This window comes from Scyliorhinus canicula, chromosome 1, assembly GCF_902713615.1.
Source record: "Scyliorhinus canicula chromosome 1, sScyCan1.1, whole genome shotgun sequence".
Taxonomy (NCBI): domain Eukaryota; kingdom Metazoa; phylum Chordata; class Chondrichthyes; order Carcharhiniformes; family Scyliorhinidae; genus Scyliorhinus; species Scyliorhinus canicula.
The window spans coordinates 170,725,307-170,744,350 of NC_052146.1; the positions used below are offsets into that span (position 1 = coordinate 170,725,307).

The following is a 19,044-nucleotide window of genomic DNA, read 5'->3' on the forward strand; positions in this document are numbered from 1 at the left end:
ATTTCCATCCCACATCCCTGGCTCAAATCTGTGGTTCCCCGAATCGGCATTTCCCTTGACCCTGCCCCCAACCCGAAGTGTTGCCGAAACTGCCTTCAAATTCCCAATGAAGCTATTATTACCGGACTCACTGAGTATTTCCCCGGAGCTATCGGGAGTGGCGCTGTTGCTAGCGCTTTCAGTCCCGACCTCCTGCACAAACTCTCCTCCATTCTGACCGACTGGGAATCAACCCCTCTGACCCAGCTCCGCACCTTCTCCACATTCGCCGCCCAGTAATAGTACATCAGGTTCGGGAGACCCAAACCCCCTGCCTGCCTTCCCCTCTGTAGAAGCACCTTCCTCACTCTGGCCACCTTCCCTCGCCATATGAATGAGGTAATCCTTCCCTCAATTGCCCTCAAAAAAGCCTTTGGCAGGAAAATCGGTAGGCATTGAAAAATAAACAGAAATCGCGGCAACACATTCATTTTAACTGCCTGTACCCGACCCGCCAGTGACAGAGGAAGACCATCCCACCTTGCCAGATCGGCTTTCACTCTCCCCACCAAACTAGAAATGTTGTACCTGCGAAGCCTCCCCCACTCACGGGCAACCTGCACCCCCAGATACCTAAAGTGAGTCCCTGCCCTATGGAATGGTAGCCCCCCAACCCTGCCCCCACCCCCACCCCTGGTCAAAACACAAAATACTCACTCTTGTCCAGGTTCAGCTTGTACCCCGAGAAAGACCCAAATACTCAAAGTAGCTGCAATATTCCCCCTATCGACACACTCGGTTCTGAAACGTATAACAGCAAGTCGTCGGCATATAAGGACACCCTATGCTCTACCCCCCCCCCCCCCCCCACACTATTCCTTTCCATGCTCCCGAACTTCTTAATGCGATGGCCAACGGCTCAATCGCAAGTGCAAACGGCAGGGGGAACATAGGACATCCCTGTTTGTCCCATGGTGGAGAGAAAAGTATCTCGAGCTGATGTTGTTTGTTCGGACACTCGCCTTCGGCTCCTGATATAATAGCTTTACCCAGTTCACAAATCTTGGTCCAATCCCAAACCGTTCCAGAACTGCCATCAAGTATCCCCATTCTATCCGGTCAAACGCCTTCTCAGCGTCCAATGCCACAACCACCTCTGTTTCCTTCCCCTCTGCCGTTGCCATAATGACGTTCAAAACCCTCCTAATGTTCAAAAAGAGCTGCCTCCCTCTCATGAACCCTGTCTGATCCTCACCTATCACCTTCGGGAGGCACTCCTCCAGCCTGCTCTCCAGTACCTTCGGCAATACTTTTGCGTCCACATTCAGAAGTGATATAGGCCTGTACGACCCACACTCTGTCGGATCCTTATCTTTTTTAAGCAACAGTGAAATCGATGCCTGCCCCAAGGTTTGTGGCAGCACTCCCTTCCCTATCGCCTCTTCAAACATCCCCACCATCAGGGGTGCCAACTTATCCTTGAATTTTTTATAATATTCCACCGGAAACCCATCCGGCCCTGCCACCTGCCCCGACTGCATCCTCCCAATCGCATCTTTTATCTCCTGCTCCAGTATTGCTCCTTCTAATGTAGCCCTGTCCCCCTCCCCTAGCCTCGGGTACTCCAACCCATCTAGAAATTCCAGCATCTCACAGGTCGCTCTGACCTGTACAACCGCTCATAAAACGCCTCAAAAACCTTGTTAATCAGATCCTGAGTCACCACCAACTTCCCTGCCCTATCCCTCCCCTGAAGAATTTCCCTTGCCGCTGCTTCCCTCTGAGAGCTGACCTGCTAACATACCTTCCTTATCTCCGCCTTATCTCCATGTTCATAAACTACACCCCTTGCTCGTCTCAGTTGGCAAACCGCCTTCCTGGTAGACAGTCGGTCGAAACTCGCCTGTAGTTCCTTCCTCTTTTCCAGCTTCGCTGGGTCCCCATCTTCTGCATAACTCCTATCTACCTCCAACATCTCATCTATTACTCTCTGCTGCTCCAACCTCTCCTCTTTGTTCTCCCTGGCCTTAAACAAAATTACCTCACCTCTCAACACCGCCTTTAGAGCCTCCCAGACAACTGCCTTCGACACCTCACCCGTACAGTTGAAACCTACATATTACTTATGCACGGTAGCATTGTGGATAGCACAATTGCTTCACAGCTCCAGGGTCTCAGGTTCGATTCCGGGTTGGGTCACTGTCTGTGCGGAGTCTGTGCATCCTCCCCGTGTTTGCGTGGGTTTCCTCCGGGTGCTCCGGTTTCCTCCCACAGTCCAAAGATATGCAGGTTAGGTGGATTGGCCATGATAAATTGCCCATAGTCCAAAATTGTCCTTAGTGTTGGGTGGGGTTACTGGGTTATGGGGATAGGGTGGAGGTGTTGACCTTGGGTAGGGTGCTCTTTCCAAGAGCCAGTGCAGACTCAATGGGCCGAATGGCCTCCTTCTGCACTGTACATTCTATGATAATCTATGATAAACTAATTACCTTTTCAATTTTCTCACAGAACACTTGGTTCCCCAAAAGCCCCACATCCAGTTTCCACCCCGGCCTCTGCGCTACCCCCTTCTCCCGTGCCATATCCACCCAATGTGGAGCGTGATCTGACACTGCAATTGCCGAGTATTCTGACCCCTTAATCCCAGCCAGAAAAGCCTTTCCCACCACAAAAAACGTCGATCAGCGAGTATACCTTATGGACTGCTGAGAAAAACGATTACTCCCGTTCCTTTGGGTGCAGAAACCTCCAAGGGTCCACCCGTCCCATTTCCACCATTAGCTCAGCCAGCGCCTTTCCCCCCCCCCCCCCCCCTGATGGGACCGTGATCTGTCCAACCTTGGCTCCTGCACCAAGTTCCAGTACCCGCCCACAATCAGCTCACGTGTGTCCAAGTCGGGAATGGCCCCAAACACCTTCTTTGCGAATCCCACATTGTCCCAATTGAGAAGTAAATTACAATACACATCAGTAAAAAGAAAGTTGCAGCATTTATAGTCTTTCCAGCTGCCCAAACACAGTCCACAGTCTCTCTTCCAGTTCCACTCCTCACGTCTGTGCCAAGCTTTCTGCCCTCACGAACGCCTCAACCGCCTCCGCTGTCTCAAAATAAAAGTCTTTGGCGTTATACGTTGCCCTCAGCTTCGCCGGTTACACCATACCAAATCGCACCCCCTTCTTGGACAATGCCGCCTTCGCTCGCCACTCGTCTTTTTGCCAACTCCACCGTCAAGTCCTGGTAGACCTGAACTACAGCACTTCTGCTTTGCCCAGCTTAATACCTTCTCCTTCATGCAGTATTTATGGAAGCAGATAATTACTGCTCTTGGCTGCTCGTTCAATTTGGGTTCGGCCTTAATGACCGACGAACTCGGTCTAGCTCATACCAGGAGGGGTTCTCACCCTCCCCCATCAGCTCCACCAACAGGTGTTAGAGCAGATGAGGAAGGCAAGGGGGGGGGTGTGATCTATGAATATGGGAAGAAGGCCAGTAGAATGCTTACACAGCAGCTTAGAAAGCCAGGGAGATTGGAAAAGTAAGGAACAGAGATGGGAACCTGACCAGAGATTCAGCTGGGGTCAATAAGGCGTTCATGATCAGGAAGTGGGTGGTGGGGGAGAGGTCGGCAGGTGTGTGCGTGGAGGCAGCTTCGTGTAAGGGCACCAGTTCGTGTAAGGGCGTTGGTAACTGTGCCTCTGCCGTTCCTGCCAGCACGGTACTCCACCAGCCCCGTGGTGGTGGCGGCCCTGAGAGTTTGGGGCCAATGGAGGCGGCATGTGGGAGCATCAGTCTGGGCCCCAATCAGTGATAATCACCGGGGGTTCCGGATATGGCGGAGAGCAGGGATTGAGAGGATGAGGGATCTGAGGGGAGCTTTCCGAGTATGAGGGCATTGGAGGAAAAGTTGGGTTGACGAGGGGAAACAAATTCCGGTATCTGCAGGTGCGGGATTTCCTACGTGGTTCTTCTACTGGCCTTCTTGCCATATTCATAGATCGCCCCCCCTCGCCTTCCTCAGCTGCTCTAACACCTTCCCTGTAGTTAACAAGCCAAACTCCACCTGTAGCCTCCACCGTTCCCTTAAAAGCCCTGCCTCTGGGCTCTCCGCATTCCTCCTGTCGGCCTGCAATATCTCCTTTATCAGTCAGTCCGTCTCTGCTCTGTCTGCCTTCTCCCTGTGGGCCCATATCGAGATCAGCTCACTTCAGCGCCTCCCAGGAAGGTGTCAACCTTCCTGCTCCTACCGCTCAGGGGGATTCAGGATAGGGTAGTTTCCAGAGGGTGGGTAGGAGCGGGGAGCAACTCGGACATTTACAAGGAACTTATGGGGTCAGAGGAGACGTAGACCGAGGAGTTGAAGCGCAAGTGGGAGGAGGACTTGGGAGGTGAGATAAAGGATGGTCCATGGGCAGACGCGTTGAGTAGAGTCAACGCGTCCGCAACATGATACAATTTAAGGTTGTTCACCGGGCCCACATGACAGTGGCCCGGATGAGCAGATTCTTTGGGCTGGAGGACAGGTGCGCAAAATGTGCGGGAGGACGGGCGAACATGTCCAATGTTTAGGGGATTTTGGCAGGGGTTTGCGGACGTCATGTCCATGGTGTTAAAAACAAGGGTGGCACTGTGTACAGAGATGGCGATTTTTGGGGTGTCGGAAGAGCCGGGAATCCAGGAGGAGAAAGAGGCAGACGTTCTGGCCTTTGCTTCCCTGGTAGCCCGGAGACGGATATTATTATCTTGGAGGGATTCAAAGCCCCCAAGTCGGAGACTTGGCTATCGGACATGGTTAGCTTTCTCTGTTTGGAGAAAATCAAGTTCGCCTTGAGAAGGGTCACTGTTAGAGTTCACCCGGAGGTGGCAACCATTCGTCGACTTCTTCACGGAAAATTAATCGTCAGCAGACGGAGGGGGTGGGGGGTGGGGGGGGGAGTAGTTTAGATTAGAGTAGGGGGTTAATAAGGGTGGGACCTGTACGATAGGTACATGGGTTTTGCACTATGTTTATGGTTTCATGTATATTGTTTATTTTGTTGTTACTATATCAAAAATGCCTCAATAAAATGTTTATTAAGAAGAAATAAGGCGTTCGAGAAATTCTACAGCAGGCTGTATGAGTCGGAACCCCCAGCTGGGCTGAAAGGGATGAGGCAATACTTAGGGGGGTTGAAGTTTCCGAAGGTTGATGAAGACCTGGTAGAAGGGCTGGGGGCCCCAATCGGGTTGGAAGAGATAGAAGAGAGGCTGAAGGCCTTGCAGTCGGGTAAGGCCCCGGGACTGGACGGGTACCCCGTGGAGTTTTACTAAACATTCTCTGGGATGCTGGGGTCGCTGCTGATGAGGACATTTAATGAGGCTAGGGAGAGAGGGGTGCTTCCCCCGACAATGTCACAGGCCACTATCTCATTGATCCTGAAGTGGGATAAGGACCCGAAGCGGGATAAGGACCCGGAGTTATGTGGGTCCTACAGACCAATCTCTCAACTAAATCTACACGCCAAATTGTTGGCTAAGCTCTTGTCCTCAAGGATTCGGACTACGTCCCCGATGTGATTGGGGCGGACCAGACGGAATTTGTTTAGGGTAGGCAGTTGGCAGCCAACGTAAGAAGGCTGTTGAATGTTATCATGATGCCCCCAGAGGGTAGGGACGTAGAGGTAGTGGTCCCAATGGACGCAGAGAAGGCATTTGACCGGGTGGAATGGGATTATCTGGGGAAGGTACTAGGGTGGTTTGGATTTGGGCGGGGCTTCATCGACTGAGTCAGGCTGCTTTATCAGGCACCCGTGGCAAGTGTTTGGATGAACAGGCTGACATTGGGCTATTTTAGGCTGCACCGGGGGAAGAGGCAGGGATGCTCCCTCTCCCCGCTGTTGTTCACACTGTCCATAGAACTGCTGGCAATTGCGTTGAGAGCCTCAAAGGGCTGGAAGGGACTGGTCCGGACGGTGGAATACAGAGACTCGCTATAGCAGACGATCTGCTCTTATATGTTTGGACCCATTGGAAGTGATGGAAGAAATCATGGGGATCCTGGGGGATTTTCGGGCTACAAATTGGACGTGAGGAAAATCGAGATGTTCACGGTCCAGGCAAGATTGGGGAACTGCCGTTAAGGGTGGTAGGGGGTAGCTTTCGGTGCCTAGGCATCCAGGTGGCTCGGGAATGGGAACGGCTGCACAAACTAAATCTGGCCCGACTAGTAGACCAAATGAAGGAGAATTTCCGGAGGTGGGATGTGCTCCTGCTGTCACTGGCTGGGACCGTACAGACAGTGAAAACGACGGTCCTCCCGAGATTCCTGTTTGTGTTTCAGTGTCTCCCCATCTTTATTCCTCGGTGCTTTTTTAAATGGGTCAACAAGGTGATCTCAGGCTTTGTATGGGCGGGTAAGACCCCATGAGTAAAAAAGGGGACGTTTAAGCGCAGCCAGGGGGAGGATGGGTTGGCACTGCCGAATGTTAGTAATTATTACTGGGCGGCGAATATAGCCATGATCAGGAAGTGGATGGGGGTGGGAGTGAGTAGAGCTGGCATCCTGTAAGGGCACTAGTTTGGGGGTGTTGGCAACGCCGTCTCTGCCGTTCCTGCCAGCACGCTACTCCACCAGCCCCGTGGTGGTCACGGCCCTGAGAGTCTGGGGGCAATGGAGGAAGCATGTGGGAGCAGAGGGAGCATCGGTCTGGTCCCCAATTTGCATTAATCACCAGTTTGCCCCAGGGAGGTTAGATGGAGGGTTCCAGAGGTGGCAGAGAGCAGGAATCGAGAGGATAGGCGATATGTTTATAGAGGGGAGCTTTCCCAGCTTGAGGGAACTGGAGGTGCAATTTGAACTGACGGGAGGGAATGAATATTGATGTGTTGGGTGTTGTGTATTCTTGAGACACAGACAGGCTGCCAACATGTAAAAAGTACAACACTATTTTATTAACTACAGACTGTTAAACATACACTTACTGTGGGTTTACACGATGTTAGGTTTAACTAAAGACCTGTACCTATCCTAACCAGCCTAGTTGCTCAGCACATGGTGAGGTTGTGTGCTGAGAGTCGTGAGCTCTGCTCTAGTGAAGAGCTGCCTCCAGAATGAGCGGGAAAACTTGTGCCCTCTGTCTTTATAGTGAGTGTGCTCTTGCTGGTGATTGGATGTGGTGTTCTGCATGTTGATTGGCCTTAGTGTGTGTCCATCAGTATGTGTGTCTGCACCATGATATAGTGGTGTATATTATGACAAATGTAGTTACCTGCAGGCTCGGGACTTCCTATGCAGGCAGGACTCAACCTTCCCGCTCCTACCGCTAAGGGGGATATAGGGTAGGGTAGTTTCCAGAGTGTGGGTGGGAGAAGGGAGGTGTTCGGACATATATAAGGAGCTGATGGGGTCAGAGGAAACACAGACCGAGGAGTTGAAACACAAATGGGAAGAGGAGTTGGGAGGAGAGATAGAGGATGGTCTCTGGGCGGATACGTTGAGTAGAGTCACCGCTTCCACATCATGTGCCAGGCTCAGCCTGATACAATTTAAGGTCGTTCACCGGGCTCACATGACAGTGGCCCAGATGAGCAGGTTCTTTGGGGTGGAAGACAGGTGCGCAAGGTGTGTGGGAGGACCAGCGAACCATGTCCATATGTTCTGGGCATGCCCGAAGCTTAGGGGATTTTGGCAGGGTTTGTGGACGTCCTGTCCAAAGTATTGAAAACAAGTGTGGCACTGAGTCCAGAGGTGGTGATTTTTGGGGTGTCAGAAGATCCAGGAATCCAGGAGGAGAAAGAGACATTCAACCTGGCCTTTGCTTCCCTGGCCCGGAGACGGATATTATTAGCTTGGAGGGCTCAAAGCCCCCGAAGTCGGAGACCTGGCTAACTGACATGGCTAGCTTTCTCTGTCTGGAGAAAATCAAGTTCACCCTGAGAGGGTCAATGTTAGGGTTCGCCCGGAGGTGGCAGCCGTTCGTCGACTTCTTTCGGGAAAATTAACCATCAGAAGGGGGGGGGGGGGGGGGGGGGGGGCTGTCGTGTTAGTTTAGTGCAGAGTAGGGGGTTAGAAAAGGTGGGACCTGTGAGAGAGGAAGACGGCTTTTGCACTATGTTTATAATTGTATGTACACCGTTTCTTCTGTTACTGTTATATGGTTATAAAATCATAAATACCTCAATTAAATGTTTATTAAAAAAAAGTGTTCATTCTTATTTGATGGTTAAGTCTTGTAGATTTTCGGATCCCAGCCCTGGGTCACTGTCCGTGTGGCGTTCACACATTCTCCCCGTGTCTGCGTGGGTTTCACCCCCACATCCCAAAGATATGCAGGATAGGTGGATTGGCCACGCTAAATTAGCCCTTAATTGGAAAAAAATAATTGGGTACTCTAAATTTATAAACAAAAAGAAAGAAAGAAAGAAATAGTCTTGTAGATTTGATTTACAATACGGGAGTTATTACAAACAACCTGAACTTCAAAAGACTTCAAATAAGGAGAGAAACCAATTATGGGATTCTCAATAGGAAAGGAATGAATGCAGAAATATATACCTAAATTCTACAAGAACTGAAACGTGGAAGAAGCTAAAGCTTTATAGAAAAATAAGCAGACAAAAGATGTGGGGCTGGATTCTCCGCCGGCGGGAAGCTCCGTTTTGTCGGCATCCCGGTGGTTGCCCGAAGGTGTGGGGTGCCCCACAATGGGAAACCCCATTGATCAGCCGGCATGACGGAGCATCCCGCCGGCGGGGTGAAACAGAAATGTGGCGAGGCAGGGCGGAGAATCCAGCCCACCTTCTTTAGTAATTGTAACTTACAGAAGAATTTCTCCAATTTAAAATTGTCATTCTCATTCTCAAACCCCTCTGTTCCTCTCCCTGACCTATCTCTGCAACCCCCTCCATCCTTAAAACCCTCCAAGATATCATCGCCTCACGGTTTGCCTTCTTGAGAATCTTATTTTCATCGCTCTATCTTGTCTTGTCTCTCTGTCTTGCCTTTAGCTGTCTTGCCTTTAGCTGCCTCAGGACTAAGTTCTGAAATTCCTTTCATTCAGCCTCGCCACCGTTCTTTCCTCCTTTATGTCACTCCATTTTTTGGATGGGATATTAAATCAAGACCTCGCTGCCCTCTTAAGTGGACACAAAGGATCCTGTGCCATTATTCAAAAAAGCAAGGCATTTTCCCACATATCCTGACAAATATTTCTCCATCAGTCATTATCACACTGTACGGCCTTGTCTGCAAATTGGCTGAGTGAGTACATTTCTTAAAAAGTACTTAATTGGCTGCAGAACACTTTGGGACATCATGAAGTAGTGAAATAATTTTTTTTTCATAGAATTTACAGTGCAGAAGGAGGCCATTCCGCCCATCGAGTCTGCACCGGCTCTTGGAAAGAGCACCCTACCCAAGCCCATACCTCCACCCTATCCCCATAACCCAGTAACCCACCCAACACTAAGGGCAATTTTGGACACTAAGGGCAATTTATCATGGCCAATCCACCTAACCTGCACATCTTTGGACTGTGGGAGGAAACTGGAGCACCCGGAGGAAACCCACGCACACACGGGGAGAACGTGCAGACTCCACACAGACAGTGACCCAAGCCGGGATTCGAACCTAGGACCCTGGAGCTGTGAAGCATTTGTGCTATCCACAATGCTACCGTGCTGATGTAATAAGATTGCAAATTTTTCTTTCTCAAACTTCACTTCTTTGACCAAGCACTTCTTCACATGGCTTAATATCTCCTGCGGTGGCTGATATCAAATTTTGGTTGGAGCATCTCTTCTGAAGCACACTGGGATATTCCACTATGTCAAAGGCACTATACAAATGCAAGTTGTTGGTGAAAAAATTGTTTATACTCGTGAATTAGTGAATAATGTGCAAGTGGCGAGAGGTAACATAATCAAAGCGCCAAGTATAACTGGAGAGAAAATCATGGACGGCATTTTAACATGGAGCTCGGGGGTAAGAAAAGCTGATGTTACATAATGGATAGACATATGGATGAAAATGGAATAGTGTAGGTCAGATAGGCTTCAGATGGTTTCACAGGTTGGCGCAACATCGAGGGCCGAAGGGCCCGTACTGCGCTGTAGTGTTCTATGTTCTATGTTCTATAAGGTATTGTACATTATGTATTATGCATATTATACTGCTTATCATACATCTCACCCAATTGTCGTCTCAACTGAAGTCAACATAAAGGAAAGTCAGATCTGGTGTACAATGGGTGGATATTTCATCATCACCCATTTTATACCATTGCCCAGTATAGACATTACCCACCCTTTTCCCAATGTCTATACAAAAGTGAATGATGCGATCATGGAAAATCCTGAGTTAGGCAGGCAGAAGTAATGATATCGAGGCCCGGAAGTTGGAAGTCGACTGAAAATTGGACTTGCTTTGGTTCCAATACTGCAATATCACTTCATTTGCCCATTACATACCTTGCCCGATATTTAGTTCCCTTGATTTCCTTCATATTAATATTGGGAATACAGCTTATTTGTTAGGGCTGTGGCCATCTAAAATGGCCGTCCGCAAGGAATGATGAGAATTGTGGTCAGGTTGGGACACAGACAGGACACTACTTGTGTCTATTGCAAACAACAACTCAGACTTATACAGAAACTCGCACCTGCTAGAGGCCACTCACAGGTCTCCCCAGGACAATGGGCTTCAGATTGAAACGTACCATTAGTAGCAGACTCGGGGGAGCCTATTTGCCTTATTTGGGAGTGCCTATGTGCATTGGACAATAACAACTAGGATCCGCCCAGCCATCAAGGTACCCGCCCCTAATTGGCCATAATCGATTAGGGTAACGGAAATCCTATCGATCCATTGGATCCCTACCTGGGACCGTCCAAAAGTGCACGAAAGATCGGAGGAACTGCGCAACGAATATTCTGTCTCTTTTGGGGGACCAGCCTCTGTCATCCAACTACAGCACATCGATCAGCCAAGTTCCAAGGACCCGCGTTCTCCATCTGAAAGACGACACTCAGTCGAGATGAACCAGACAACCTCCAGCCACCACACATGGGGAACCAGTTAAAGGCCTCATCTAACCTGCACAAGAGCCGATCACTTGGAAGTTAAGTAAAGGTCGGTTAAACTGCTAGATATAGTCTAATGTGTAGTAGCGTGTGATTTATTAAGTATCGAACTAATCTTATGTTCAATAATTATTTTTTTTAATTTAGAGTACCCAATCCATCTTTTCCAATTAAGGGGCAATTTAGCATGGCCAATCCACCTGCCCTGCACATCTTTGGTGTGTGGGGGTGAAACCCACGCAAACACGTGGAGAATGTGCAAACTCCACACGGACAGTGACCCAGAGCCGGGGTCGAACCTGGCACCTCGGTGCCATGAGGCAGCAGGCCTAACCCACTGCGCCACTGTGCTGCCCATCCTATGTTCAATAATAAACTGTGATTATACTAAATACTTGTTGTGTGCTCATTTGTCCAATACACGGAACGCACTCGCACATTGCGGTTATTAATAATAATAAAGATAAAAGTCAACAACAGGGTGATTGCTGGAAAAAAATTATTTGTGGACAAGGGACAAGGTCAGGAATTGAACAAACCAACGTTCTGTGGAGGCATCACTCCTTCCCCTTTGTATCCCAGGAACAGTATTTCCAGCAAAGCTAACTAAATCTAAAAAGTGGAAGTTACCACGTGTGACAAAAGCATCAAGTAAAAGTCAGGAGAGATTGCTGGTCACTGGGATTAAGAAAGTCCATCAACATCTGAGAAAAGACCATGGTTACATTTTAAAGTACCAATCAGACACTATAATGTGACATTCACAGTGAATTGCACTTACCAATGGAAAAAAACGTTATAAATGGAGCTCCATAATCCATAATCCTAACAATGAGCTCCTCCACAACGTAAGTAGAGACAGGTTGTTTTTCTATGCAGAGTGCTAGAATTGCTAAAGCAAGTTGGTAGTAGTCTGTCAGAGGCTGTCGATTCAACTCTGTAACATGGAAACAAGATGTTTAGTTGCAGCACAGCAGCCAAGCCAAGGTGATCATTGAGCAGGTTGAGTTTTCAACAACGTTAAAAGTACATTTGAAGGGAGAAAAGTAAATACTATAAATATTGTAATTGCTGCAGTTTGTGAAAGGCACTTTGAAAAGTTTTTTTTAATATAAATTTAGTGTACCCAATTCACTTTTTCCAATTAAGGGGCAATTTAGCATGGCCAATCCATCTACCCTGCACATCTTTGGATTGTGGGGGTGAAACCCACGCAAACACGGGGAGAATGTGCAAACTCCACACGGACAGTGACCCAGAGCCTGGATCGAACCTGGGACCTCGGCGCCGTGAGGCAGCAGTGGGCACTTTGAAATGTTAAAATGTTAAAACCAAACTAAACAAATAAAGTCACAAAACAAAATCAGAAAAGCAAAGAGATAAGCCGCGAGATGGGCTGCACGGTGGCACAGTGGTTAGCATTGCTGCCTCACAGCTCAATTCCAGCCTCGGGTGACTGTGTGGAGTTTATACTTTCTCTGCGTGTCTGTGTGGGTTTCCTCCGGGTGCTCCGGTTCCCTCCCAAAGCCCAAAGATGTGCAGGTTCGGTGGATTGGCCATGCTAAAATTGGCCCGTAGAGTCCAAAGGTATGTAGGATTATGGGATAGGACAGGGGAATTAGGCCTGGGTGAGATCTTTCACAGGGTCGGTGCAGACTTGATAGGCTGAATGGTCTCTTTCTGCACTTTAGGGATTCTATGGAAATCTGTGTAAGGACTTAGATAGATACAGATAATTGAAATGGAAATAGACAGATGCTAGAGAGGTAGTGCGTGAGAAAACAAACAAAGGTAGAATAAAACAGATTCTCTACCTTCTTGTTCAAAGGAAAATCCAATTTAAACTTGAAGACATCGAAAATACTTTGCCATGTCCTTACTTGCACCAACCCTAAATCACCATTTGCACAATGACTTACACTGAGTGCCTGGTTAAGCAATGTCTTGATTTTGAAACTCTCATCCTTGTGTACAAATCCCTCCTTAACCTTGCGTCTCACTATTTCTGTAATCTCCTACAGCCCTGCGACACTTTTTAATACCAACTTAATAGAGTAATAATTGTCTGAGATTTCAACCAAGCATATATAATGAGACAAGAATGGGGACCACTGGAAAATGAGGTTGGAGAAGTAGTAACGGGGCACAAAGAAATGGCAGAGGAACTGAATAGGAACTTTGCATCAGTCTTCATGGTGGAAGACACCAGTGGCATACCAGAGCTTCAAGGGACTCAGGGGACAGAGGTGAGTGTAGTGACCATCACTAAGGGGAAGGTGTTGGGGAAACTGAAAGGTCTGAAGGTGGATAAATCACTCAGACCAGATGGACAACACCCCAAGGTTCTGAAGGACATAACTGAGGAGATAATAATGATCTTTATTAGTGTCACAAATAGGCTTACATTACAATGAAGTTACTGTGAAAATCCCCTAGTTGCCACACTTCAGCGCCAGTTCGGGTACACTGAGGAAGAACTCAGAATGGCCAGTTCACCTAACAAGCACATCTTTCGGGACTTGTAGGAAAAAACCGGAGCACCCAGAGGAAACCCACACAAACACGGGAAGAATGTGGAAACTCTGCACAGACCGTGACCCTAGCCAGGAATCGAACCCGAGTCCTGGCACTGTGAAGCCACAGTGCTAACCACTGTGCTACCATGCTGCCCTTTTTGTGGAGGCATTGGTGGTGACCTTTCAGGAATCACTGGAGTCAGAGAGGTTCCAAATGATTGGAAAATGACGAATGTAACAACCTGTTTAAGACGGGAGGCAGATAGAAGATGGGAAATTATAGGCCGGTTAGCCTGACTTTGGTCCTTAGTGAGATTTTAGAGTCCAATATCAAAGATGAGATTGCGGACTACTGGTAAAATAGGACTGAGTCAGCATGGCTTCGTCAAGGGGAGGTCATTCTTGACAAAACTGTTAGAATTTTTTGATGAGGAGGTGACACAGTGGTGCAGTGGTTAGCACTGTTGCCTCATGACACTAAGGACCCAGGTTCGATCCCGGGCCCTGGGTCATTGTCCGTGTGGAGTTTGGACATTCTCTCCGTGTCTGTGTGGGTTTCGCCCCCACAACCCAAAGATGTGCAAGCTAGGTGGATTGGCCACGCTAAATTGCCCCTTAATTGGAACAAAAAGAATTGGGTACTCTAAATATATAAAAAAATAATTATTTTAGGAGGTAACGAAGAAGTTAGGCAAGGTAACGCAGTGGTCAGTGTTGGGACCACAGATATTCACAATATACATTAACGATCTGGAAGAAGGAACTGAGGGCATTGCTAAGTTTGCAGATGATACAAAGATACATAGAGGGACAGGTAGTATTGAAGAAGCAGGGAGGCTGCAGGAGGACTTGGACAGGTTAGGAGAGTGGGAAAAGAAGCGGCAGATGGAATACAATGTGAAAAAGTGCGAGTTTAGGCACTTTGGTAGGAAGAATAGAGGCATAGACTATTTTCTAAATGGGGAACGGCTTCGAAAATCAAAGTACAAAGGGAATAAGGAGTCTTGGTTCAGGGTTCTCTTCAGGTTAATGTGCAGCTTCAGTTCACAGTCAGGAAGGCAAATGCAATGTTAGCATTCATGTTGGGAGGACTAGAATACAAGAGCAGGGATGTACTTCGGAGGCTGTATAAGGCTCTGGTCAGACCCCATTTGGAGCATTGTGAACAGCTTTGGGCCCCGTATCTAAGAAAGGATGTGCTGGCCTTGGAAAGAGTCCAGAGGAGTTTCACAAGAATGATCACTGGAATGAAGAACTTGTCGTATGAGGAGCGGTTGAGGACTCTGGATCTGTACTCGTTGGAGTTTAGAAGGATGTGGAGGGATCTTATTGAAACTTACAGAACACTGCGAGGCCTGGATAGAATGAACGTGGAGAAGATGTTTCCACTGGTAGAAGAAACTAGAATCCAAGGGCACAGCGTTAGACTAAAGGGACGATCCTTTAAAACAGAGATGAGGAGGAATTTCTTCAGCCAGAGGGTAGTGAATCTGTGGAACTCTTTGCCACAGAAGGCTGTTGAGGTCAAATCATGGGGTGTCTTTAAGACAGAGGTAGATAGATTCTTGATTAATAAGGGGATCAGGGGTTATGGGGAGAAGGCTTGTTCAGAGGGTTGGGGTAGACTCGATGGGCCGAATGGCCTCCTTCTGCATTGTGGGGATTCTATGAGGACCCGGGTTTGAATCCTGGCTCTGGGTCACTGTCCGTGTGGAGTTTGCACATTCCCCTTGTATCTGCGTGGGTTTCACCCCCACAACCCAAAAGATGTGCTGGTTAGGTGGATTGGCCATGCTAAATTGCCCCTTAATTGAGAAAAAAATACTTGGCTACTCTAAATTTATTTAAAAAATAAAGCTACTTTTATACATCCTACTGTTACTAACGGGTTCACTGACTCTGGACCGTGTATAGTGGGTCAGTGGGCATGCAAGTACCATAACTTAGCATGTGGAGCATGGACAGACACGGGGGTGGGATGAAGGGCAGAGCTTTAACATAGGAGGCATGGGGACGCAAAGTGGGTGGGTAGATGGCATGAGGTAGCATTCATTTTTTTTAATAAATGTTTTTTATTGGGTTTTTGAACCAAGTATATTTACCGTTATGTACACAGAATAAAATATATATATATAGAAGAGAAGTGCACACACAAACAAACAAAAAAATAAAAATAAAATAGAACAACTGGTAGGGTATTATGCACCAGCTCAACAACAGCAACTCTTTACAATTGGCAATATTACACATAAGTAGGCATCTGTTTGTGGGGGAGGGGAAACTGGGGAGGTACACATACATTTGGGTGCCGGAGAAACAATTACAGAGGGCAATGCGCGAATGGATCTGGTGTTGGTGTTATCACTTGCTTCTCCCAATGAGGTAGCATTCATGGGGCATGTGGAGCGTTTGGAAGGTGTGAGGGGTGAGAAATGGAGGGTAATTGGTGTTTATATTTGAACCGGGACAAAATCCCACAGCATTGAGGTGGGCCTGTTAAACAGCCCCCCTCTGCAGCCGGCAGACCCTATTGGCTGCCTGCAGATTTTTTCCTGGGTCAGCTGGCCAGACCCCAAACTGCACCCTAACCCTGGAAAGCTTTCTTTGTGGAGAAGGGGATTATTTGATTACAAATAATTTCATTGTAGAAATTTCTAAAACATACTTAAATCCCACTGTGGCTGGAGCAAAATGTGACTTCTTCCATCAGTCAAAGTGGCAACTTAACCCTCTACTACTTGCCTAGGCTTTGGATCTCCTGCTTTAACTTGGAATTGAGATGTTCCACCAAATCGATTTGGCTGTGTCCATCTGATATTTTGGCCGGGTCAAGGCAGGCAGACCTGAAAGCTAATGTGTAGAGTGCTGTAGGGCCACTCGAAAAATCGTCACCTTCAGGGAAAGAAGGAGGAGCAGAGTCAGTAATATCATCCACATCTATAACACATCTTGTAATCTTTGTTACTACTTGCAATACCTTATTACAATTCTTTTCACTGTAACTCAGTACATGTGACAATAAATCCAAATCCAAATTCAGTTTATATTTTCCTTATGTGAGTCATTAGTAAACTTTGACAGGGTGCAATCTTACCAGGATTTGGCAAAGTTTCAAGCTCAGACTGAAAACTGGTGTTTAATTCTCCAGTTACACAGACCAGTTTTCTCTCCGGATCTTTAACTTCTCTAAAGAAAATATTTGGGTGGGCATGATTTACGCCATCACTCTGGCAGGGTGGGGCCTGAGAGAGCCGGCAACCAGCTCCACAGATATTGAGTCCCCATCTTAAAAGTGTTCCCCAATCAGCGCTGAAACCAAATGGGCCCCGGCCCCAATCACGGAGTGATAGAAAGCTCTCCCACCCCATGCACTGACAATCATCGCAAGCATTCCACGCCACCACCACCACTGCCGAAGTATTGCCAGCATTCCCCCCTCACTCAGTGCCCGTGGCTGCACCCACCACACATAAATGAATCATGCCAACCTGTCGGTGCCAACCTGTGCCAGGATTGTGCCACTACCCGAGCATGTCATACTACCGCCCCCCCCCCCCCCCCCCCCCCCCACACCCCACCCCCACCCCGGAGGGTTAAAATGACCTCTGCATCCCTGGAGGGATTCCCTTGACTGCTTCCCGTTTGGCCAAACTTGTTATAAGCCTCACCGACGGGGTATGAATATTTAGTATGGGGGATAATGTTGCTTGGGGGGGGGAGGGTTAATAATATTCATATTCATTAAAATTTATTTCAATTAGTTACCCGTCCCTCGTGGGTGTGAACCTTGTGACGTCGCCAGCAAAGGGCAGGGAAATTGGGGAAACGTGATCTCTCCGGAGAGAAGCGCGTCACCAGAGTCTCTCCGGATTTTCCACCCATGTGGCCGATCTCTGATGGTGATTGCGTGCTGAAAATCACCCCCCATAGTCTCTGTTTTGTTATTCTTCCATTCATCCATCCATTTACCATCAATCAACAAATCAATAAGCAATAACAATACGCCAGTCATAACCATGTAAGTGATAGCAAATCCAATGAGAACTTTCGGGGTTGGAGTTTGACTGGGGTATGGACATGAAGCAGGCGGTAATTATCGGTCATCTGTGATACATCCCACCCAATATTCATAGATCATAGAATTTACAGTGCAGAAGGAGGCCATTTGGCCCATCGAGTCTGCACCGGCTCTTGTAAAGAGCACCCTACCCAAGGCCCACACCTCTACCCTATCCCCATAACCCAGTAACCCCACCCAACACTAAGAACAATTAGGGCAATTTATCATGGCCAATCCACCAAACCCGCACATCTTTGGACTGTGGGAGGAAACCGGAGCACCCGGAGGAAACCCACGCACACACGGGGAGGATGTGCAGACTCCGCACAGACAGTGACCCAAGCCTGAATCGAACCTGGGACTCTGGAGCTGTGAAGCAATTGTGCTATCCACAATGCTACCGTGCTGCCCAGTTCCACACCAGTTCCACACTCTGACAGGACTGAATATGGACCAGTCCCTGTCAATATACAATTTAATTTCCAGTGATTTCTTTAAATGACAAATATTTACCTTCCTTCACTTTTCTGATAGCAGCTTCAATCAGGCGCTGTTGGAACTGCTTCTCCCCTGTCAGGTTGTGTAGGTTGGCCAGACGCAGAGCGAGTAAGGCAGTGGGATCAGGATCAGTGGAGTCACCAACATTCAGGCTTCGCAGCAATGTTCTGAGGAGTGAATTGACCAGAGGCCTTCTGTTCTCAGAAACGTCTGTCAAACGCAAGAATATGAATTTAATGCTAACTTTTTTTAGCTGTGAAGAGTCACCACAAGAAGTTGTGCTAATGGCTCATTGGTCAACAGATTCAAGCTGACCTAATAGATTAGCCTGGTCAGCTTCCCAGCATATCATTCGAAGGATGTTCTCCAGAGAAATGTTTCCTACTGCCTGTGGAAGCCGTTTATACAATCATAGAATCCCTACAGTGCACAATGAGGTCATTCGGCCCATCAAATCTGCACGGACCCTTCGAATGAGCACACTACCCATAACCAACCCACCCTAGCCCCATAACCCCAAACCTAATCTGCACATCCCTGGACACTAAGGGGAAATTTGGCATGGCCAATCTACCTAACCTGCACATCTTTGCACTGTGGGAGGAAACCGGAGCACCCGGGGGAAACATATGGGGAGAAGAACAAACTCCACACAGAAGTTACCGAAGGCCGGAATTGAACCCGGGTCCCTGGTGCTGTGAGGCAGCAGTGCTAACCACCGTGCTGCCGTGCCATCTTATGTTGAGCACTGTGCTGACATTCAATAGCCACCCTGGATAATCCAGAAATGAAGGAACAAATTGATCATTCAGTTCTCTGGCCTGGCTCCACCCTTCAGTCAAATCAAGGCTGCTCTTAATTTCAACTCCATTTAGCTGCCTTAGCTCCTTATTCTCTGATACCCTTACCCTAACAAAAATCTCACGCTTCCAGTC

General features: G+C 48.1%; 1 protein-coding gene across 4 annotated transcripts in view; it reads right to left on the reverse strand.

The window, feature by feature from the left end:
- Window positions 1-19,044, reverse strand: part of LOC119969245 (transcobalamin-1-like) — a 69,855-nt gene that overhangs the window by 22,675 nt on the left and 28,136 nt on the right. For 2 of the 4 annotated variants that reach the window (XM_038802605.1, XM_038802595.1), the window contains exons 3-5: window positions 18,125-18,319; window positions 16,294-16,443; window positions 11,817-11,972 (exon numbers count right to left, since the gene is read on the reverse strand). In XM_038802605.1, coding sequence (XP_038658533.1) covers window positions 11,817-11,972; window positions 16,294-16,443; window positions 18,125-18,319 — 501 coding nt within the window. The remainder of the gene's footprint in view (window positions 1-11,816; window positions 11,973-16,293; window positions 16,444-18,124; window positions 18,320-19,044) is intronic. The other 2 variants (XM_038802623.1, XM_038802615.1) reach the window with 1 other exon arrangement.